Source organism: Strix aluco, chromosome 32, assembly GCF_031877795.1.
Source record: "Strix aluco isolate bStrAlu1 chromosome 32, bStrAlu1.hap1, whole genome shotgun sequence".
NCBI classification, from domain to species: Eukaryota; Metazoa; Chordata; class Aves; order Strigiformes; family Strigidae; genus Strix; species Strix aluco.
The window spans coordinates 262,197-285,835 of NC_133962.1; the positions used below are offsets into that span (position 1 = coordinate 262,197).

The following is a 23,639-nucleotide window of genomic DNA, read 5'->3' on the forward strand; positions in this document are numbered from 1 at the left end:
GGTCGCTGTAGGGACACGAGTCGCCACACAGCGCCTTAATGCTCATTTTGGGGAGAAAGAGACATTTTCACACATCCCTGACCTCCAGAGATCCTTGCCTGCCGGTACTCTGCTCGTTCCTAATCTAATGAGTTTTGTTTGTGCCTTCTGTGCTCTTTCCCCGAGGAAAAGAAGGGACCCGCGTGTGGTGGGTTGATCTCAGCCAGGAAAAGCCCGACCCGGGGATGGAGCAGCTGATTTCAGCGGCGGCCTTGGGAGCAAGGACAGAGGTGGTCGGGGCTGTGGGAAAGGAGGCGGGGAGGAGGGCATGTGGGGAACACCAGGAGAAGAGAGAGAGGAGAAGGAGGCACTAAAGGTCTGAGTGTAACCACTGCAAACGTAAATTCATCAACAAACTTCATCTGTTTGTTACAGGGCGGAGATGGAGCCAAGGGGTGACATTCCCCAGCACAGTGCTGCCCAGGCACTCACGGACACGGGATTGCTTAAACCAAACTGATTTATTGGGGATTTCTTCAGGGTATTTATCTATTTCTTTATAATAAAATAAATATTATTTCTATTGGGTATTTATTGACGCCCTCCTGCGCCTCCGAGCTGGAGCAGCGTGCCAGCGGAGCGGGTCAGAGGCTGCGCGGGAAGCGGGGACCCGGCTGGTGTTGGGGTGCTCCCGGGGCAGAGGAGGCGGCGCAGCACGTTCCCCGTCAGGAGCTGCCGGGGGTGCAGCAGCGCGTTGCCGGCAGAGCCCCCGCGGTGCCCAGCGCTGGCGGACGATGTGTCCCAGGGGTGGTCTCGGGGGCGCGAGCAGCAGGCGCTGGGGGATGTTGATCTGGGGGCACTCGTAGGCGCTGCCCTGTCCCAAGGCTGGATGCGGCCCCGTCAGGAGGGAGTTGTTGGGGCGGGCTTGCTTGGCAGGCGCCACGGAGCTCCCCGCCTTCTGCAGAGGCTTGTGTCCAGCCAGGGTGTCACTGGGCTCTGCTTTGCCCTCGCAGTCCTCGTCCTCCCCTCTCTGCTCCTCGGCACCGCTGGCGCTTCCCCGCTGGCTGCTGCTGTCGCCGTCAGCGCCGCTCTGCCTGGGCAGCCAGTAGAGCCCCAAGAGCACGAGCAGGGCGTCGGCGGAGGCCCAGAACCACCAGTGCTGGCAGGCCCCGAGGAGCAGGCCTTCCGGAGCGAGGCCGCGCCGCTCCTGGCTGCTCTGCTCCACCTCCTCCATCAGCCGGGTCATCTCCTGCTGCTCCTGCTCCTCGCGCTGCCGCAGGAGCTCTTGCGTGGCCGCGTCTTGCCGGTCCCCGGCTCTCAGCACGTACTGCACGATGCTCAGCAGGGTCAGGACGCGGGTGATGAACACAGCCATGGTCTGGAGGAGGAGGAGGGAGAGAAGGGGCTCAGTGGGGCTGGGGCAGCAGGGGAGAATATGCCGGGGCTGGGGCCGGGTGGGAGAGGGCCCGAGGGAGCTGGGAGGCAGTAAGGGGGAGGGTGGTGAGCGCTGCAGGGACGGGGACATCTCCCCACAGCCCCCGGGCACTGGCCGTGGCTGGCAGCCCCGGCACCCCTGCGCCCAGCCCCGAGGGCGGCACCTGCCCTGCCCCAGGCGCTCCCCGCAGCGGCTGCGCCCTCGCCCCGGCTGTAGAAACCCCCCTGAGGGGCCAGAGCTTCTGCCCCGGCCCTCGTCCGGCCCAGCCTTCCCCCCACCAGCCTCACCCACCGCTGGCCCGAGCCGTACTGCAGCGGGTGCTGCCGGCTGGCACCCTGGTGACATCCCTCGGTGACTTCTCCTCTGTGATGTCACAGGCACCAGAGCCCCACGGGGACACCCGCCCCTTGGGCCACGGCCACTGCCCCCGGCTCTGCAGCCCCTGCAGCGGGCAAGGCACAACCCCCCTGGCAGGACAGAGCTCCTGGGGCCCCTAAACAGAATCACAGAATCATTCAGGTTGGAAAAGCCCCTCGGGATCATCGAGTCCAACCATCACCGGACTCTACAAAGTTCTCCCCTACCCCACATCCCCCCACAGCTCATCCAAATTCATACCAGACCTGCAGGTCACACTGTCCAGGAAGGAAGTGGCACCTCAGCTGGCTGGAGCTGTCACCCACGGGCAGAGGTGGCTTATGTTGGCAACGCTTTAGAGCTTCCTTCAGCTCTATTTTCTGCTCCGATCCTCCCGTCTTTTATCACATTCCACCTCAGTTTCCCACTTGCAAAACACCAGCTGAGCAGCCCAGCCGGAGAAGGAGAACCCCCGGCGAGGAGCTGGGGATGGGGAGCCTTGGTGCTACCCCAAGGTGCACCCCGCTGCCTCCTGCCTTGGGCGCTGGGTGTCTGGGTGGGTTTGCTGGGAGATGAGGCTTCCCAGCACTGATGCCCTGGTTTAAGTGCTACTTTAGACAGGTATGTGCTGCCTTCCTCCAGTCCTGCTTGCAACGGGACAAGATTTTTCTCCTCACACTGCAGAGTTGCAGAAGCTGATGAAAAGCTGAGCTGGTTCAGCCTGGAGCTGGTGATTGCAGGCATGGTTTCTGAGCAGCAGGTGCGAGCCGATGGCACTCGTTACTCTGATTTATTACACTCTGCCATAAATTCGTAAGACCCCACTACCAGAAGAGATCAAAAATGGGCTACTTCAACAGGCCGTAGTTTGAGGAGCTTCTCCTTCCCCCACTCTCTATAAAGAGCCTCACCCTGGAGCTTGAGATGTCTTTAATTAAACAGAAGGTTTATACTGTCACCAGATGCTGATGCCCTCATCTGGTGTTTCCTGCCATTGTCCTGGCTGTCGGTCCTAAAGCCTTCAAATATTGCAGGTGCTTCTGACAGACACAAGCAATGGCAGCTGAGTCTCATTTCCATGTGTTCCCCGGCGGGGGCACCTCTATCATGTCCCCAGCGTGGGAAACCAGCTTGGACCGCGGCTCTGTCATGGCAGCAGAACACGCGTGATGAACTGTTTCCTGCCAGTGCTGTGCTGGGGCCGAGAGACAAATCCATAGGAGGAAACATTTCCACTGAATGGGGGTTTTTTCCCCTTCAGTTTCACTCCTTTTGTCAGCACACTTACCTAGAGCAAATATTTAATTTCATTCTTACAAACAGTCCCCGCTGTTTTCAAGAGGAATGGAGAGTTCCTGCAGCACAGGCACCTGCTGCTTGTTGCAGGCTGGTAGCAACCCACTGTTTTAAACACAGCTGCAGCTACAAGCCCATACCCCTGACAGCCTGTTGGCCAGCACCCCAGCCCTTCTCCTGCCCTTTCCCTCGAGCTATTTTTAACACACGCTCTCAAATCCGTGCTTTTTTTTGCCCCCCCCCGGAGTTTTTCCAGTTTCTGTCTCCCTGTAGAATAAGAAGCCTTGACTCACGCTCTGTGCTGTGCTGGTGCGGAGGTGACCTGGCAGCAAGCAGAAATGCCTGTGTGATGCTGGGGGGACAAAAATAAGAGCCCCCTGATTTGGGAGGAGTGCTCCCAAAATGCCGTGGGGATGTTTAGATCCATTTAGGACATTTGTTTTCCTTCACTGGGTGCTTTTCTGGTTTGTCTCTCTCTCTCCTGCTGTAAAGTTCTGACTGCAAATAATAATTTATTAAAGAACTATAGAATTTATTATTAGTATCTCTTTTATTTTATTAAAACCAAACCACCCAACCACTCGTTTCGGTGGAAGCATGTTCTTTACCATGCAGGCTGCCACAGGTTGATTAGCCCACTGTCATGCTAAGAAAGGCTGTGCTGGTGGTGATGTTCTTCTGCCAGCCTCCAGGAAAAAAAAGAAAAAATCCATTTTTTTTACTTGGAGAACTGAAAACCAATGTTAGTTTTACTGGCTGGAGCTCAGCTATAGCAAAACTTGGGAGGGAGCAGCTCTTGTCCGTGGGGAGCGAGCTGGGCGCTCCTCACGCCCCCCCAGCCCGGCACACGGGCTCCTCTCCCCGCTCTGTCCCCTCTGTCCTCTCTTGCCCTCTTCCAGCCTTCCCTTTCTTCATCCCTCACTTCTCCTCTGTCTCTTCCCCCTCTCTCTGGCCCTGGTCAGATACTTCCTTCACCCCCCCGCTATTGCGTTCTCCGAACACCAGAGTGAAAAGCGGGAAGAATTTCTTCACCGCGAAGGTTGTCGCGCACCGGGACAGGCTGCCCAGGGAGGTGGTGGCGTCCCCAGCCCTGGGGGTATTTAACAGACGCGTAGACGTGGCGCTCGGGACGCGGTTTAGTGGTGGGTTCACCAGTGTTGGGTTCACGGCCGGACTCGGTGACCTTAAAGGTTTTTTCCAACCAGAATTATTCTGATTCTCCGATTCTATTAATTCTCTAGTGCTGTCTTGCACCCAGTAAGGGAACGCTACTGCTGGTACCTGAAGGGATTTTGGGGTTTTTTTGAGAGGCAAAATTGCCACTTGGTGTCGTGGTTTAACCCCAGTCGGCAACTAAGCACCTTCCCCCCCAGCAGGATGGGGGGAGGAGAATTGGAAAGGGAAAAGTGAGAGAAGTGGTGGGTTGAGATAAGAACAGTTCAATAACTGAACTAAAGTAACATCAATAATAATAAATTGTCATGAAAAGGAAAAATTAGCAAAGAGACGGAAATGAAACCTATGGAGGACAAGTGATGGCAATGAAACCAACTGCTGACCACCAACCGACCAGTGCCCAGTCAAAACCAGCCCAGCTCCCCAGTACAGGAGAGGATTTTGGTGCTGGGACAAATGGCGACGTGCCAGCTTGGCGTGGGGGTGCCTTTTTGTGCCCTGAGACCCCTCGGGAGGGGCAGGATGGGCTAAAGCTTCCCTCATCCTCCTCCTCCTCCTCCTCTCTGGGCGTTGTGGTCTCGCGGGACACCCCGGGTGAGGGTGTGTGGGAGAAAATAAAGTTTCTGTACGTGAAACAAATGGCCCAAAGCATAAACCATCTGGATTTGGGCAGCAGTAGAGGGAAGCGTAATCAGGAGACACGGATGAAAGGATTGTAAAGGTAAAAGCCTTTCCTGCATTCATTTATTACTAGATCTGATTAATTTGAACAAGTATTTTTAAAAAAAGCCTACCTAGCCATGCATTTGTGATGGCTCAGCGTAATGGAAAATCTAAATAACTGGGATCCTGTAAAATCCGTCTCAGCTTTCAAATAAACTTCCAACCCTCCCACCCTCTTTCTCTGGACAAGCAGAGAAGCTGCCAGGAAAAAAGCCTGGTCTTAATTCAATTCCTCACTTGCAGGAGTGCGATGTGGAGTAAGAACCTTCAGATTGCAAACCAGTAGTTTTCTGTCCTTAGAGAAAAATTCTTGGCTAGTGAGAATAGTTTTAATTTTCAAGTTGGCTGTAAGAGAAATTTCAGCTCCCTGGAATCTGAAGGATACCAGCTGTTAGAACTGACAGCACAGATCACGGTCCACGTGCCTTTCCTGATGTCGTCTCCTTTGATATGTTTTATCTAGTCATTGTTAATGTTGGGAAGATGGGACGAGATAAAGATGACTGGTTTTGCCCTTGGGCGGGGTGTGCTGCAGGGCAGGGAAGGAGGATGCAGCTGGAGCAGTGGGGCTGGAGCAGGGCTGGACTCTTGCTCGTGGGAGTCGGTCTCTTTTCCCAAGTAACAAGTGATAGGACCAGAGGAAATGGCCTCACGTTGCACCAAGGAAAGTTTAGATGGGACACTGGGAAAAATTTCCTCACCAGAAAGGTTGCCAGGCACTGGAACAGGCTGCCCAGGGCAGTGGTCGAGTCACCGTCCCTGGAGGTATTGAAAAGACGTGTAGGTGTGGTGCTCGGGGGCATGGGTTAGTGGGGCCTTGGCAGTGTTAATTTCTGTGGGTACGGGATGATCTTAAGGGTCTTTTCTCACCTGAATGATTCTGTGATTCTAAAAGAGGCTTTCTGCCCTAAAAATGAGGGTTTAGACCCTAGATGTGAAACTGTGGGCCCTAGAAAAAGGCTGTGGGTAATAAAAGACAGGTTTGGACCCTGAAAATGAGGGTTTCAGCCCTCAAAATGCAGCTTTGGGGACCACAAATGGCTCAAACCGTTGTCGTAAATGGCGCTACATCAGGCTGGCAGCCAGTCATCAGTGGTGTTCCCCGGGGCTCAGCTGTAGGGCCAGCGCTCTTCAATGTTTTTATAAATGATCCGGGCACAGGAGTCAAATGTACATTAAGTTGCCAACGGTACTAAAGTAGGAGGAGCTGTGGGTGCCCTCGAGGGTAGAGATTCCTTAGAGAGATCTGGGTAGACGGGAGAGCTGGGCAGTCACCAAACGTATGGGATGTATCAAGAGCAAGTGGTGGATTCTCCACCTGGGATGGGGTAATCGTGGTTCTATGCACAAACTGGGGGGCGAGAGGCTGGAGAGTGGCCCCGCAGAAAGAGATCTGGGGGTCTGGGTTGATGGCAAGTTGAATAGGAGTCAACAGCATGTGCTGGCAGCCCGAAGGGCCAAGCGTGTCCTGGGGTGCGTCAAGCACAGCATCACTGCGCTGCTGGGCACTGGAAAGGCCCTGGGACACCTCGCTTGGAGCGCTCCGATTCAGCCCCTGAGGGCTCATCCCGCTGGAGCAGCCGGGAGTGGATGAGCCACTGGTGATCATGGCAACTAGGATGAAAATCAGGATTTGGCACGATGGGGGATGGAGAAGCGTCTCGTGCCGGGCTGATCGACAAGAGCACGTTTTCCCTGTGCTGTCTGCTGGTTTGAGGAGAAAACACAGGATTCTGGGGCTGAGACAGCACAGGCGTACGTCAGCTGGGCACCGGGCAGGGAGGAAGGAGCCGGTGGCAGCCCCGTGGCAGAGGGCAGCGGGTCAGCGGTGGCCACGTCACCGTGACCAGCCAATCAGCGGTGGCCATGTCACAGTGGGCATCGCTCCCATCAGCAGCTGCATCACTGTGACGTCATGCGCACGAGGGTATAAGAGCTGCAGAGCGGTGGGTCCTGCCATCCAGCGAGCGTCCGCAGGACGAGCAAGGATGAGCTCCCACCCGGCTGTCGCCGTTAAGGAGCGTCCTGCCAGCATGAGGCTGCGCGGGATGGACTTCTGGGATGGGATGGAGCACAACTTCATGATGCCCAGCGTCACCGCCGAAGGTACAGGCACCCACAGCCACTGCCGGGCCATTGTGGTGCCCAGTGGGTTGAGGGTTGTGTGGGGGAGACTCAGCACTGGAGCCACCTCAGGGGTGTCTCCTCCTGGGGACAGCGATGACACTCCCATTGTCCAATGCACAAGAGCTCGAGGAGACGTTGGGAGGGTTGAGAGCTGGTGGATGTGGAGCGTGACCTGGTTTTCCTTTGTTTTCCAGAGCGAAGAGCCGTCTGGGACGCGGTGGCCGGCTGCATTCAAGAACAGCTGGTGCTGCACAAGGTGGGGTGACACCCGCATCCTCCTTGTCCGCCCAGAGAGCTGGGGAGTCCCCGCGGCCCCGGGGCACGGCCTGTCGTTTCTCTTCCCTCCTCAGAAAGTGGGAAACTCACCCCAAAAGTCCCCGCTGGGGGACAAACACGGCTTGGGCCAGGGTGGTATCACCTCTGGGAGGTGGTGGTGGACCTCAGGGCTGATCCTGGGCGCTGGAGACCCCCCGGATGCCCTCGGGCTTGTTAAAGAATCTCTAGGCTTAGCTTTATTGACAACTCAGAGTTGGGCCAACACCTCAGTGAGTGGCCAATGTCCGAAAGACTCGCGGTGTTTATACACTGTTTCTAAATCTATTACCTGAGTCCAAAGTCTTTAGAAGTTTCCACTCAACCTTTTAGTTCTTGATTCTCATCTTTTCTTAGTTATTATTTATGATATTATTATCTCTCACAATTCTGAGAAAGACTCCAAGATGTTCTACGAAAAGCTTAGGTAGAGTGAGCAGTTTCGATATCCTAAATTCTCTTAATCTAGCAACCCCCCTGTGTTTAGTCAATTAATCATCCTTTGTTAAAAGTGCCTCCATAGGATTAGCTTGACTGGGTTTTAGAGCAGCCTTGGGTCGGGACTATCCAAGAAGCGGGCTAAGAACACTTTTCAGGCCTGTTGAGCAGCACCCCGGTGCCTTGGTAATACGACGATATCGCTCAGTCCCGAACACGTTTCACTAGGCCTTAAAATCTGTTTCAAATAGACCAGCGGTTGGATTTCAAGTTCTTCTCCAGGCTGCTCCTGCCCTGACGTTTTCAGAGGGGGAGGACTCAGCGTCTCCTCCCCAAGCGGGAGCGGGCAGGATCCATCCCAACGCACCATCCCTGGTCAGGGCCACCTCCAGCTCTTCCCTCTGCCGTCCTCACCCTTGGGTCCTTCCTTCTCTTCTGTTCCAGGGTGTCCGAATTCCCGCCCTCGGCTGCTTCGACGTTGTCTCCAGACAGATCCAGGTTGGAGAGGAGGCCGTGACTATCCACAGGCCCGTCTTTCGCCTGGCCAGAAACCTTGTTGAGGTCTGCAACCTGTTGGACAACAAGGCCTACCTGCCCAGTAAGATGGCGGATTAAACCCCGGTTGGCTTCATGGTCATCGCGTCCCTTCCCTGGGGCTGAGCCCAAAATTTGGGTTTTTTTTCTTTCTGGGGGAGGCAACGATCGTTTTGCCTTGGGAAGCGCCTGCGGAAGGGCCACTGGGTGAACGTCTCCACCCCTCTCGTGTGGTTTTTTTCAGGCAACAAGGAGCTGGAGCCCCTCAAATACTCCAAGGTGGCCGCAGCCGCCGCGGTGTCCCGGCAGAAAGCGGCGGGCTGCATCCAGGGCACCGTGTCCCTCCTCTCTTACTGCCTGGGGAAGGGGGATAACGTCGCCTTCGTCCTGAAGGACATCGGGGTGCTCCTCATTGAAGGCAAAACGGTGCAAATGAAGTTCTACTATGACTTCCTGGAGATGTTGTCTGGGAAGGAGAACTTGAAACAAGTGATTTTCAAGGTGAGTGGTTCTGTTTCTCCGTGGCGCGCGCGGGCAGTCCCATGGCGGTGGCCTGGCAGGAGACACAGCCAGGTGAGAGTTGATGGTCCTACCAACTCTCCCTGCCTCAAGCTCCTCCAATATGGACTCACAGCCATGCTGAGGAGATCCCACCATCTTGGAGCTCCTCCATTGCAGGTCCCCCGGCTGCTGGACATGGTGGTGTCCCGGATGGTACCTGTGGCCTCCCTGAGTTTCTCTGGCCATGTCGTCATCTTTCCCGAGTGAGTACGTTGGCGGCTGTAGCCGCTCTCAAGGTGACATTTGCTCCTTGTGACCCCACGAGTGTCCTCCCATGGGGACACCCGGCAGCGACTCTCGATGTCCCCAGGCCGTGGTCGCTCCCATAAGGCAGATTTGATGGGTAGGATCAAGGAATTTAGGCAACACTTCCTTCCCATGGTGGCCTGGACTCTTTGCTGGGTGACTCCTTTTCCCAGGACTGTGCTTGGGGATGGGGCATGGTGGACGTGGGGAGAAACATGGTAGAGTTGGGGAAAAAAACCAGCCTTTACGGCAATGCCAAAATCTGCCGGTGAGCACGGCGAGCGGCAAGGGCTGGTGGTGCTCTGGGTCACGGCGGTGTCTTCTCCTCGTTCCCAGGCTTGAAATGGAATTTGTACACAAACCACCTCTCAGGGCTCTTCTCAAGACCTCGAGACAAGTCCCTGGTGAGGTCCCTCTTGGACCTTTGGGGAAGGGGCCGGAGCACCCCTGCGTGTCACCGGGGCCGGCAGCGGCCCAGCGATGCTCTTCTGACGAGGTTTCTCCTCCCAGTTCCAGTGGGATGTCCTGGGTTCGCTGCTCCAAGCTCGCCTAACCAGGAACCACCACAGTTCCGGGAGATCACAGGGCAGAAGAGGAAGAAGATAAAGTCTTCGGTCAGGTGAGGCTGAAGGCTCAGGGCTGGGGGTCTGCACAGGGTCGTGTTGCCCAGAGAGGTGGTGGATGCCCCATTCCTGGGAACATTCGTGGTCAGGTTGGACGGGGCTCGGAGCGACCTGCTCTGGTTGAAGATGTCCTTGGCCGTGGCAGGGGTGGGGTTGGACTAAAGGGACCTTTAAAGGTCCCTTTTAACCCAAACTATTCTGTGATTCTATGATTTTCTGACCCAGCCAGAGCCCATTCCCCAGCCCCAAGCACTCGCCGCCCATCACCGCCCATCGGAGGGGTGGGATGGGGCTAGTGGGACCCCCAGTTTCACAGGGCTGGATCTTCTCCAGCCCTTCAGGAGAGACCCAGCATGGTCTGGGGACACGGGGACAGCCGTGTGTCAGCCGCGGGGCCCAGCTCTGGGGATTTTGTTCCTCACAAAGAGGCACAAAGAGGGTCATGGGGGGCAGGATGCGGCCCCAAACCCAGCGTGTGCTCAGGTAGAGACCTCTCTGCCGTTGTGTCCTTCCAGGCAGCAGCCGGTGATCCTGGGGGATTCCTCTGGAGAAAAGCAGCCTGGGACCGGCCAAGCCAAGGGCAAAGCTGCGCTCAAAGACCAAGCGTCAAAGCAGAGCCGAGCCCAAGCGCAGGCATTGACGGATCAGAGCTGCAGAGGAGGAGGAGGAGAAGGAGGAGGAGGAAAAGGAAAAGGAGGAGGAGGAAAAGGAAAAGGAGGAGGAGGAAAAGGAAAAGGAGGAGGATGGGGACAAGAAGGACGAGGAGAAGGAGGAGGATGGGGAGGAGGAGGAAAAGGAAAAGGAGGAGGAGGAAAAGGGAAAGGTGGAGGATGGGGACATGAAGGACGAGGAGAAGGAGGAGGATGGGGAGGAGAAGGAGGAGGATGGGGCGGAGGACGACGAGGAGAAGGAGGATGGGGAGGAGAAAGAGGAGGATGGGGAAGAGAAGGAGGAGGATGGGGAAGAGAAGGAGGAGGATGGGGAGGAGGACGACGAGGAGAAGGAGGATGGGGAGGAGAAAGAGGAGGATGGGGAGGAGAAGGAGGACGAGAAGAAGGAAGACGAGGACAAGGAATGGTGGAAAAAATGCTGGCAGATGCAAAGACCCGGAAAGCCAAGCCCTCCCCTCCTCAGGAGGCCTCGTACTTCGGAACACCCGTCATAGCTGTTTTGTCGACGACGAGCTCTGAGGCCAGCCTGCTCGAGGAGGCCTCCTGTGACGGGCCCAAATGGCCGCTACGGAGGATAAGATGGAGAGTGTTGTGAAGTTTCCTCCTCAGAAATTCTGGCCGGTGTTGCAGTAACGTGGGAAAACGATTCCGGACGTGGAACTCCGGGGCCAACCTGCTCGAGGAGCCCCTCGATGAACACCCGGGCTTTGGGGCAACCGATGGAGGGATGAGGGGACCCGGCTCCCCGCGATGCCTCGCGCCGAGGAGCAGATCTCCCCGGGCCGGAGAGGCCCTGGCTGGAGCCATCAGGAAAAAGAGGAATAAAAATAAAGGGGGAAAGTTGCAAAAGAGCGTCGACTTTTTTAATCGGTTGCAACCGCAGCAGGGGGAGAAGGGTTTGGCAGTTGGCCAGTGGCGCTGAGATCAGCCCAGCGTGATCCCATGGGAGGGACCTTCCCCAGGGACCTTTGCCATGGCTGTTGGGGAAAGAAACTGGCTTTTTGGGGCAATAGAGGGCAACCAGGCACTTGGAATGACATCGTGAAGGTCGGAATGTCCCTGGAGGGCAAAGGAGAGGAGGCGAGTGCAGCCGGGGAGGGGTGGATGGCACCTATGCGCAGGGGCAGGGGAGACACCTGAGCTTTCACCCAGGGCTGGGCAAGGAGAGAGCAAGGCTGAGCTCAGCTCTGCTGGGCTGGGCTCACTTCCACCCAGGGCCAGAAGGAGCTGGGCAAGAAGAGAGCAAGGCTGAGCCCAGATCTGCTGGGCTGGGCTTTTTTCTTCCACTTAGGGTAGAGCTGAGGCTCTTTATCATATTTCTCTCCCAGTTTATCCCATTTAAATCCCAGGTGCCCCCTCTGGCCACCCCGTGGGCCACCCCCAGGGTCCATCTCATTTTTTGAGGCTCAACCCTCACGTTTAGGGCACAAAGCCTCAGTTCTTAGAGTCCATTGTTCAGAGACCAGAGAGTCCATTTCTTAGAGTCTGTTTTTCAGGGACCTAATTCTTAGGATCTGCTCTGGAATTTTTAGGGCCCAAAGCCACTTTTTCATTTTCCAAACCCGAATTTTGAGGGCCAAAACTTTCCTTTACAGAGTCCAACGCCTCAGTTTTAGGGTTCAACCCTTCATTTTAGGTCAAAAACCTAAAATTGGGTCTGACGCTTATTCTTCAGTGGCAAAGCCTCAGTTTTCATTTCTAAAGCCTCAGTTTTAGTGTCCAAACCTCATTTGAAGACACTAAAGCTCACTTCAGAGTCCGGGGCCTCAGTCTGGTTTCCAAACCTTCATTTAGAGGGCTCAAAGCTTCAACTTTAGGGTCCAAATTCTCATTCCTGGGGTCCAAATCCCTCTTCTACAGCTCAAAGTCTTATTTTTGGACTCTTATATTAAAGGCCCAAAACTTCATTTAAGGGTGTAAACTCTCATTTGTAGGGACAGAGCCACTTCTTTACAGTCAAAATCTACATTTAGAGAGTCTGAAGCCTCTGTTTATGGCCCAAAGCACCATTTTTTGTTTCCAAAGTCTTATTTTTAGAGTCCAAAACATAATTTCTAGGGCACAAAGCCTCGATTTAATCATCAAAACTCTCACTTCAAGGAACAAAACCTCATTTTGGGTCTCCAAGCCTCATCTTTATTGTTCAAGGCCTCAATTTTAGGGTCCAAACATCCTTTTCAAGGCTGAAAGCCTCATTTTAGTGTTTTAACCTTCCATTGTAGGCTCCAAAACTTCATTTGTAGGGTCTTAACCTTACTTTTAGGGTAACAAGCCTCATTTTTAGGGTCCAAAGCCTCAGTTTTAGTTTACTTATATGGCCCAAACCCTCATTACTAGGGTCCAAAGCTGCATTCATACAGTCCAATTCCTTAATATAGAACAGAAAACCTAACTTTGCAGTCCAAGGCCTCATGCTGAGGCTATAAAGCCTCATTTATACAATCCAAATGCTCATTTTCAGAGTCCAAATACTCACTTTTAGAGCCAGACTCTTGTATTACCAAAGCCTCATTTAGGTGGTCCAGAGCCTCATTTTTAAGGCCAATAGCCTCATGATGAGGGGCCAAATACTGATTTGTAGGGTCTAAACCCTCTTTTTAGGGAACAAAGCCTCCGTTTTAGGGTCCAAAGCGCTACTTGGAGGCTCCAAAGACTCATTTAGAAGACCCAGATCTTTCTTTTAAGAGTATAAAATCTCGTTCTATTATCCAAATCCTTGTTTTCTGTTTCTATTCCCAAATTTTGAGGGTCCAAAGTCTCATTTTTAGGGCCCAATGCCTCCTTTTTAGCAGTCTAAGCCTCATTTATAGGGTCCAAACCTCATTCTTAGAGTTGAAAGGCACAATTTCTGTTTACAAGTCTCATTTTTAGGGCCCAAAGCCTGATTTTTAGGGTCCCTCCCCTCGTTTTAAGCATTCCAAGCCTCATTTTGACTAAATGCTCATTTGTAGGGTCTAAGCCCTCACTAAAAAGCAAATCCTCAGCTTTAGGGTCCAAAGGTTTATTTGGAGAATACAAAGGCTCATTTATAAGGGCCAAAGCCCCATTTCGGGTGTACTGGGTGTGGCTGAGCCGGAACTGGTTTTCCCCTGTAGCAGCCCTCACGGTGCTGTGTTTTATGTTGGGAGCTGGCAGGGTGTTGATAGCACCCTGGTGGTGTGGCTACTGCTGAGTGGTGCTTCCACAGCACCAAGGCTCTTTCCGACATTTCCCCCCCCCCCGCAGTGGGACGGGGTGGGCCAGATCTTGTGAGGGGACACAACCAGGACAGCTGACCCGAACTGACCAAAGGGATATTCCAGACCATATGACGTCTGCTCAGTATAAAGCTGGGAGAGAGGAGGAAGGGGTGGGGTCACCCTTGGTCCTCCGAGGCAACCCCTACGCGTAGTGGAGCCCTGCTTCCTGAGAAGGCCCGACATCGCCTGTTCATGGGAAGTAGAGAATAAATCTGTTTTCTTTTTTTTGCTTCCACGCGCAGACCTTTGCTTCGCTTTGCTTATATTAAAACTGCTTTTGTTTTACCCACAAGGGTTGGTTGTTTTTTTTCCTATCTTATATTCTTTTCCCTCTTTGCCCTGTTGAGAAAAAAGGGGAAGGGGGGGAAGTGATAGAGCGATTTGGTGGGTACCTGGCATTTAGCCAAGGTCAAACCACCACATAGGGTTTCCAAATATGCATTTTTATGGTCCAAATACTCCTTTTGGGGTCAAACTCTTTCAGGATTAAAGCTTCATTTGAAGGGCTGCAAGCCTCATTGTAGGACCCAAGGGTTCATTGTTTCTGAGGTTTTAAAGCCTCATTTCTAGGGTCCAAACCCTAATTTTAGGGCCCAAGGGTTCATTGTTTCTGAGGATTTACAGCCTCATTTCGAAGGTCCAAACCCTAATTTTTAGGGCCCAAGCGTTCATTATTTCTAAGGATTAAAAGCCTTATTTCTAGGTTCCAAACCCTAACTTTTAGGGCCCAAGTGTTCATTATTTTTGGGGATTTGAAGCCTCATTTCTAGGGTCCAAACCCTGATTTTTAGGGCCCAAAGCCTCATTTGGGGGGTCTAAAGTGTCATTTTTGAAGCCTAACTCCGTGTTCTGAGGGTACAAAGCCGTATTTCTGTGGTCTGAAGCCTGATCCCAGTCTCGGGTAGTGTTTTTACCTCTAAGCAGGCTGGATTGCCCTGAGCAATTGCCGAAGCACAGTCCTTCTTTCTGGGGCCGGGCTCTCCTTTCCTTTGTTTTCCTTCAGCACAAACACTACCCCTGCCCGCACTTCCCGCCCCTCATCACACCGCACCCGGGCTGGGAACAGAGAGAGCCAACCACAAAGCCAACGCGCCCTCCTACTCCAGAGACTGGCCGATAGAACGCTTTGGGAAGGGAATTTTCCTGACGCTACCCCGAGTGACCCGGCGGGGCTGGGTGTGAGGGCAGGCCCGGAGCCCCCCGAGCGCCTGACAGCGCAGGCCGCGGCAGGGCCGGGCCTGGGCCGCCGCCATGACAACCGCCCCCCCACTGCCGCGGCTCTCCCGCCATTTCAGCCCAGAGCCCGCCCCGGCCGGCAGAGCGACAGCCAGTCGGCTGCTGCGGCGGGAAGCGCCGCCAATCAGCGCTGGGCGTGCCCTGCCCAATCCCAGCGCCGCTCTCGGCAGAGAGGCGGGAAAGTTCTGAGGGGAGGGACCCGCCCCTGGCTGAGGCCCGGCGGCCCCGAGCCCCTCCAGCCCCCGGCCCGGCCCGTGCCCCTCCGCGTCCCAGGGGCTGCCGTGGGGAGGAAGGCCTGGCGCTTCCCAGCCAGCGTCGCCCCAAGGAGCGCGGGGCCTCCTGCCACACGGAGCAGCGAAACGCCCGGTGCCATCCTGACGTCTGCAGCGGGGAGAGCTGAGGAACCAAAGCCCGGCTGGGCTCTGCCCCCTCAGCTCAGCCTGAGGCCACAACGGGACCTGAGGGAATCTTCTGCTGCTGGCAGCTACCCGGGACACCCACCAGGCACCTGCCTGAGGTGGTTTGCCTCTTTGGGCAGGATTTTAAAGGCCCAGAGCTTCATTTTTAAGGACCAAAGTCTGATTTGGAATGTTAAAAGCCTCAGTTTTAGAGTCCAAAACCTGTTTATAGCTTCCAAAAGCACATCTTCATGTCCCAAGCCTCGTTTTTAGCTTCCAAATCCTCATTTTCAGGGACCAAAACCTCATTTTCAGAAACCATAGCCTAAAATTTAGGACTCGGTCTGCAGTTTTGAGGGCCCATATCCTGGCTCTCCGACCAGTAAGAACCGTGGCCTGCAAGATGTCGGCTGATAATAAGCATTTCTAGAACAGTGAGGAGAAAGTAAGTTGAAAGATGAAGTGACAAATAGGCACACAGATGTTAAAAGGTATTTTTCCTATGTACTTTTTTCTTTTGGCAAATACTCTCCATCTTCAAGCAAATAAGAAGCCGGTCTGTGATCGCGAAGACCATCACAGCCCGTTTTATTACAAACTGGTACCATACTTCCCCTAAGAAAACCTGCCAACCCCCAGCACGTCTGCTCTTCGCTGGGCGAGGTTAAGTACCAGCTCTTAAATCCCACAGGGGGACTGTCCGGCTCCACACACACGTGACAACTAGTCTGTAACTGATACGGGGGAAAACAACTCTCTTCCAGCACACACCAATCTGGATTTCTTCACCGCCCCTACACACCAAGTTTCAGTAGGTCTTGAGTTCAAGTAACTGTGTTCAGTTACAGTTCAGCTGAAATTTGGCCACAGTTACTGGAGATGGTGGGAAGGAAGGGGCAGAACCACATTTTTAGAAAAAAATTAACACGGGCACTGAACCATATTAGCTGTTATCTGAAGTACACGAATCGGTTACATGGCAGCGGTACACTTCAAGAAAGGGGAGAGAAAAGGGGGAGATCATGCTGGGTGCTATTGAAAGACATTTAATGAAGAATGCGATCAACATTGCCCTGTCTCTAGATCAACTGCCCTTGTCCTCATGGGCGCTTTTAACTCCCCAGACATCAACTGAGAATATCATACAGCGGACACAAGCAGGTCCAGGAAGGTTCTCTAACGCCGTAGTCCCACTATGGGCTGCTGAAGATCCTCTCCAAGACTAAGGACTCCTGGGATTTTGTAGTCACCTGCACAATGTTGAAGAGCCCCTGAGACGCTGAGCTGGCCAACAAGGTCTGGACTTGCTCTGTAAGAGGATAGCGAGGCCCATTTATACATGCTGTTTTGAGGTCTTGGGAGTGTTTTTGTGCACGAGGGAAAGGAATGTCTCTGCAAACTTCCAGTATTTCATGCAGCACAGATTTCTTTCCTCCAGAGCAGCACCCATAACCTCATTTTGCACACTGTTCTCATTTAAAGCTGCCTTCTAACAGGGGAACTATCCCGCCCGCACTACGTACCCATCTGCATGTCTGTGCATTGATCAGAAACTGAAATGGGACTGTTCAGTTTTGGGCAGCTCTGCAGGCCAACAGCGTTCCAAAGCTGCGTGTATTTCTCAGGTGGGAATTGCGACAAAATAGAGATGCTCACTAAATAAGGGCTCTCTGCAGAAGAAAGTGGAACTTGTGCCAGGTCCTTGCACAGTTATTGCAAACTGCATCATGTGTCCTGCTTGCAACCGCTAGAGATCAAAACATGAAGTAACCCATGTGATTTTAAACTCTCCCAGGCCTGCTAGGCGTTACAGACTACTACGGACTGCTACGGACTATGACCTTTCTATCAGAAGTCCTCTTAGCTCCCCCCAAAGGACTCGGACCTGCTGGGGATGGAGGTTCTGTAACTGCTTATTACAGCTACACTACCCGAGGAGCTTCCAGTTCGCTGCTATCGTGAGCTACGAGCTCTAATAGCTCTTAGCCACCGGCTCTGAGTGAAGGCTAGATTCACATGAGGATTTAGGTGTTGCCAGGATGTTCCCACCTCTAACCAAGAGAGGAGAGCCTACCTGGGGCATCCTTTTAGAGAGAGGGCTGGTATGGCCCTCTGTCTCTAAAAATAAAGCACAACGTAGTACCTGTACACCCACCTTCCCAACCTTATACTCTACCTTGGGTGTTAGGAGTACTCCAAGATGTGAAGAAACCCAGGTTCAGCCTCCTTTTATTTCCTGAGTGGATCTTGAGCTTCTCTTCCACCTTGCAACTCATGAACCTGGTTACCCTTGAGGGCAGGTAGGCCACAGGCACGCTGGGCTAGCACCGCAGAGTCCGTAGATGCAGGCACCCGAAGCTGATGGCAAAGCAGGGAATTGAACTGAACATATCGGTTGGATTACTTTTACCTTCCCACACATCAAATTGCTTTTACCATCATTTCAGCGTTTCCTAACATCTGTGTATGAACAAGGTGGAAAAATGGGAAGGTGAAGAGTACTGCCAAAAGCCTCAACGCACAGGAGATGGGAAAGGTAAGGAACGTGGGGGTGTCCATAGGGTGGTGGAGTGGGAAAGGGCTGAGGGTGAGACAAAGGATGCGAGACTTCAGGCTTTCCTCCTCTGGTGAAAGTGGAGTTCCTGTTGCCTGCTCTCTGCTCTGGGCCAGGCTAAGGCACTGCGATAATTACACTCTGTCTGCATGCTTCATTCATTTTTTTTCTTTGAGAAAAAAATCCCAGAATGCTGATGGGCTTTATGATTTATCATGTCAGTCAGGGCTCCAACAGAAGCCTAGTGTCGGCACTTTCAAAGATGAAGCAAAACTTTCTAAAATCAAGAAGCTTGCACAACTGGAAAGTTTTGAAGCTCTACATCTGACAGCTCTCTACTTTCCCTTTGAGTTGCTAGGGTTAACGCTTTTAACAACAGCGTTGATGAACAAGGAAAGTGGTAGAGGTTCACACGTAATCGCCTTGTTTCAGGAGCCTGGGATTTAAGATGCGCAACATACGACAGTGTTAAACTTTCATTAAAATAACCAATTTCCCTTTGTAAATAACTAGCTCCTTCACCATCTAATGTCTTCACAAGGCTCTTCACAATCTGATGTCTTTGTGAGCTCTGACAGTCTCTGTCCCTCCACTCTTCCCCTGCATTTGTGGGAAAATATGTGCTCCTTCTCAAATAACTTAATATGCCTACAAACAATAACCAATGCTTTGTAGAGTAGGAGATGAAGTGTTTGCTATTACATCAATTCACATTTATCGTTCACTCCACAGTTCAAGCAAGTAAATAGACGGCCAAAATTGCCAATACAGAACAAAAACCAGGACAGGGACTGACTTCACGGACTTCAAACCAATGCTGTGGATTTATTTCAGCCTTTAGCAACGTACCTTAGAGTCTGCATCTGCTTTCATCATTCAACTCACACGCACAGTGCAAACGAATGACTTATTGACAATTCTGTCTTCTCCAGAGCATCCTTCCCTACTCAGCAATTCCAAGTAGTATTTGAGGTACCTAGGCTTAAAAATATAGCAAGGAATTACAAATCCCTCACTTTTTAAGTAGTCCCAGCTTAAGAGTTTACAAAGAAAAGACAGTTGTTGCTGTGATTCAGATTCGGTTTTTATTTACACAGGTGTTAACTAAGATCATCTGCTGGTAGGCAGGAAAAAAACCATCGATCCCACCAACCTGGGTAGCATCTTTTTTCTCTTAAAAACCACTGAAATTCCAATCCTCCAACACCTCATTTTGTGGAGGAACATTTAACCCCTTGCACTTCTAACAAATTCTAGATTTGCGTCTTGCAAATAACTCTGTTTTGTGGGGAGTGTCGACACACACAGACTCAGAAAGTCTGAAGAGAAGCCGACGTGGAAGCTCTCCAAGTCCAGATTCGTGCCTTCGCGTCATTTTCCACCACTGGTAGAAATGAAAGTCTTTACTTCCTTCTCAGAAGTTAATGCAGGGCAGGCGCTACCTGGTAGGCAGTGGTGCCTCGGAAGTGTCCTGGAGAGGTGCAGAAACACACGGCATGACTGGCAGGTCTTTTGTTGGCTAATGGTGCTTTTTTATAGTGAAAATTTAGGTGGCATTCATGCCCTAATAACAGACCTAACTCGGCTGTTTCATTGTGCTCAGTGTCTCACCCTGAGCAGAGTCCTTGAGTGCAGGGGTCAGGAAGACCTCTCCTATTCTTTCCAAGTGAAAGTGGTTCTGGGAAAGCGACAGGACATTCCTGGGCATAAAATAATAGAGCTGCAATCCTGTCCACCCTCCTCCACTAGCCCTGAATTAGATGATCACAGTATTAATTTTCTAGAATAAAATTAAGGTGTGATCATGCTAGTGCTACTCACTTTCTGTTTGCTAGCAGGAAACCTTTCTTTCCTGTCTGCCTGGCTCCCCTTTGACATCAGAAGGTGGTGCTGGGTATGACACTGGGGCAAGATTACAAAGTAGGTGGACGGTAGAAACGTCCCCTTTGTTATGGAGTTGCCGGTTTGCTATTGAGATATTCATGTCTCGGGCAGGTGTTTAAGCTTTCTCCTAAGCTGCAGGAGGCAGGGCGGTGTCTGTTTGTTTTTCTGGGAGACAGTGCCACAGCTTTGTCGAAGGAGGAGTCTTCTGCAGTAGCTGCAGTCTTCACATGTCCAAAGCAAGCGGAGCAGCTGTTGAAACAGCCACCTTAGACTTCCGGAGGGCTAACTTCGACCTGTTCGAGAGACTGGTTAACAAAATCCCTTGGGAGGCTGCCTTGAAGGAAATGGGAGTCCAGGAAGGCTGGACATACTTCAAGAGCGAAGTCATAAAGCCACAGGAGCAGGCTGTTCCCGTACGCCGAAAATCAAGCAGGAGGGGAAGGAGACCGGCCTGGCTAAACAGGGACCTTTGGCTGCATCTCAAGAACAAAAGGAGAATCTATCGCCTTTGGAAGAGGGGCCAGGCCTCTCATGAAGACTATGAAGTCATAGTGAAGTTATGCAGGGAGAACATTAGGAGAGCCAAAGCGCAGCTAGAGCTCAACTTGGCTGCAGCTGTTAAGGATAACAAAAAATCTTTCTATAAATTCATTAACAGCAAAAGGAGGATTAGAGAAAATCTCCCTCCCCTACTGGATGCAGAGGGAAACATGGTAACTAAGGATGAGGAAAAGGCTGAGGTGCTCAACGCCTACTTTGCCTCAGTCTTTAGCAGTGGAACTGGCTGTTCCCTGGACACCCAGCCTCGTGAGCTGGGAGATGGGGAGGGGAAGCAGACTGATGTCAGCACAGTTGAAGAGGAGGTGGTCAGAGACCCGCTACACCACTTGGATGCACACAAGTCTGTGGGACCGGATGGGTTACACCCGAGGGTGCTGAGGGAGTTGGCAGATGTGCTCGCCAAGCCGCTGTCCATGATTTACCTGAAGTCATGGCTAACTGGGGAGGTCCCATTGGACTGGAGGGTGGCAAATGTGACACCCGTCTACAAGAAAGGCAGAAAGGAGGATCCAGGAAACTATAGAGCTGTCAGTCTGACCTCGGTGCCAGGGAAGGTCATGGAGCAGGTCATCTCGGGTGCCATTAAAAGTCATATAATGGACAACCAGGGGATCAGGCCTAGTCAGCATGGGTTTATGAAAGGCAGGTCCTGCCTGACAAACCTGATCTCCTTCTGTGACAGGGCGACCCGCTTATTGGATGAGGGAAAGGCTGTGGATGTTGTCTACCTTGACTTTAGTAAGGCCTTTGACACCGTTTCCCACAGCATTCTCCTGGCGAAACTGACTACTCGCGGCTTGGATGGGCACACGCTTCGCTGGGTAAAAAACTGGCTGGATGGCCGGGCCCAAAGAGTTGTGGTGAACGGAGTTAAATCCGGTTGGCGGCCGGTCACGAGTGGTGTCCCCCAGGGCTCGGTTTTGGGGCCACTTCTCTTTAATATCTTTATTGATGATCTAGATGAGGGGATCGAATGCACCGTCAGTAAGTTTGCAGACAACACCAAGTTGGGTGAAAGTGTTGATCTGCTCGAGGGTAGGGAGGCTCTGCAGAGGGATTTGGACAGGCTGGAGCGATGGGCTGAGGCCAGCTGGAAGAGTTTTAATAAGGCCAAATGCCGAGTACTGCACTTCGGCCACAACAACCCCCAGCAGTGCTACAGGCTTGGGGAGGAGTGGCTGGAGGGCTGCCAGTCAGAGAGGGACCTGGAGGTGCTGACTGACAGCCGGCTGAACAGGAGCCAGCAGTGTGCCCAGGTGGCCAAGAAGGCCAATGGCATCCTGGCTTGCATCAGAAATAGCGTGGCCAGCAGGGACAGGGAAGTGATCCTGCCCCTGTACTCGGCACTGGTGAGGCCGCACCTCGATTACTGTGTTCAGTTTTGGGCCCCTCACTACAAAAAGGCCATTGAATGACTCGAGCGTGTCCAAAGAAGGGCAACGAAGCTGGTGAAGGGTCTGGAGCACAGGTCTGATGGGGAGCGGCTGAGGGAACTGGGGTTGTTTAGTTTGGAGAAGAGGAGGCTGAGGGGAGACCTCACTGCCCTCTACAACTGCCTGAAAGGAGGTTGCAGAGAGCTGGGGATGAGTCTCTTTAACCAAGTAACAAGCGATAGGACAAGAGGTAATGGCCTCAAGTTGCGCCAGGGAAGGTTTAGACTGGATGTTGGGAAGCTTTTCTTTCCAGAAGGGGTTGTTAGGCGTTGGAATGGGCTGCCCAGGGAGGTGGTGGAGTCCCCATCCCTGGAGGTGTTTAAGAGTAAAGTTGACTTAGCGCTTAGGGATATGGTGTAGTTGGGAACTGTCAGTGTTAGGTCAATGGGTGGACTGGATGATCTTCAAGGTCTTTTCCAACCTAGACATTTCTGTGATTCTGTGATTCTGTGAACATGAGCAGCATGAGAAAGAGGGGAGCTCGAGGGATTATTCAGCCCCTTCCTTGGCAGGTCACTCCCTTCCACACCAGGCTTCTTCACTGTCTCCAGAGATGCCCGAAACTGAGCCCTGTGCACACATACACAGACACCCCGGCACAGGCACAGACAACTCCAGCAGGACAAACACCTCCCCACCTTGGAGAGGTTCGTGCTGTGTCACCCTCTGTGGGGCGCAGAGACAAGTGCTGGAGGGGACACGGTTACAGCTCACCCCAACCCTTTCATTGCCCAGTCGGGTCCCCATCGGATCTGTGGCAAAACCAGCTTCCCCTCCTGCCCGCTCTGCCCTCGGCATCTGCTGCGCAGCGGGTGGGCGGCTGCAGCAGGATTTTCTGCGGGAGGAGGCACCACAGACATGGCCCTGGGGCTCCGGGGGCCCATGGCCATGCCCCCAGCAGGCGGGGGCCACGACAGTGGGGCATGGGGGACAGGGAAAGGCACCAGGAGAAGAGGGAGAAAGCAGCACCCAGAGACAGGGTCAGGGAAACAGGAATTTATTGTCTTTTTCTTCAATAAAGACCTGCTGCAGCCCTGCTAGTGCTGCCGGTGGGGCGTCCTCTTGCAGGACTGGGGAGAGTCCTGGGGGCCGGGTGTCCTCCTCTTTGGGGGGTGTCGGGACCCCCCAGGTGACCAGAGTCCCTGCCCTGGCTGGGAGCGGAGGGGCTGCGGCTACAGCCCTGGGCAGAGGGGCTTGCTGCCACCACCTCCCCCGGCTCCTCCTGGGGCTGCCTCTGCTCTGCCAGGACAGGAGCAGATGGGGGGTGGCCGGGACCCCCATGGAGGGCGGCCTCCGAGGTGCTGGCTTCCTCCTCCCTGTCCGAGCCTTCAGGGCTGCTGGAGGAGAGCGGGCTGGAGTCAGGAGACCCTGCCTGGGAGGTGGTGGGGCTGGGGCTGGATGTGGGGCTGCTGTGTTCCCTCCTGGCAGCGTAGGAGAGCAGCAGCCTCCTGTTCTCCTTGCTGCACCGGCACATGGTGACATTGATGAGGCTGTGGACCAGCGGTGCTGTGTGCTCCTGGAGGCTGTGCTGCAGCAGCTGGACAGTGGCCTCCTCGTCCAGCCTGTAGCAGCACAGGGCATTCAGGACCAGCTTTTCCGCTGTCATTGCCAGCCACCACTGTTCTGCATGGATTGCGTCCAGCTTCTGGCGCAGCCAGCGCAGTGTGGGGTAGAGATGATGGTGGTTTTCCTGAAAAAAGGTTGCCCGGACCTCGGGCGGAAGGCCACCCACGGTAGCCCTCTCCTCCACACAGCCGGTGGACGGCAGCCGGGCGGCGGCATGGCAACGCAGCGATACATCAGAATGGCGCCACGGCAACGCAGTGATGTCACAATGCAGCAATGTGACAGCACGA

General features: G+C 53.4%; 1 protein-coding gene across 5 annotated transcripts in view; it reads right to left on the minus strand.

Annotated features, from left to right (window-relative positions):
* Positions 1–559: 559 nt before the first annotated feature.
* The window catches only part of LOC141916928 (uncharacterized), a 118,087-nt gene continuing 95,007 nt past the window's right edge, over positions 560–23,639 (minus strand). Inside the window, exons 1-2 of one of the 5 annotated variants that reach the window (XM_074809861.1) lie at positions 2,033–3,977; positions 560–1,357 (exon numbers count right to left, since the gene is read on the minus strand). In XM_074809861.1, the coding sequence (XP_074665962.1) occupies positions 560–1,354 (795 nt within the window). In that variant the 5' untranslated portion in view covers positions 1,355–1,357; positions 2,033–3,977. Of the gene's footprint in view, positions 3,978–23,639 lie in introns of those variants that run through there. The other 4 variants (XM_074809858.1, XM_074809859.1, XM_074809860.1 and 1 more) reach the window with 4 other exon arrangements.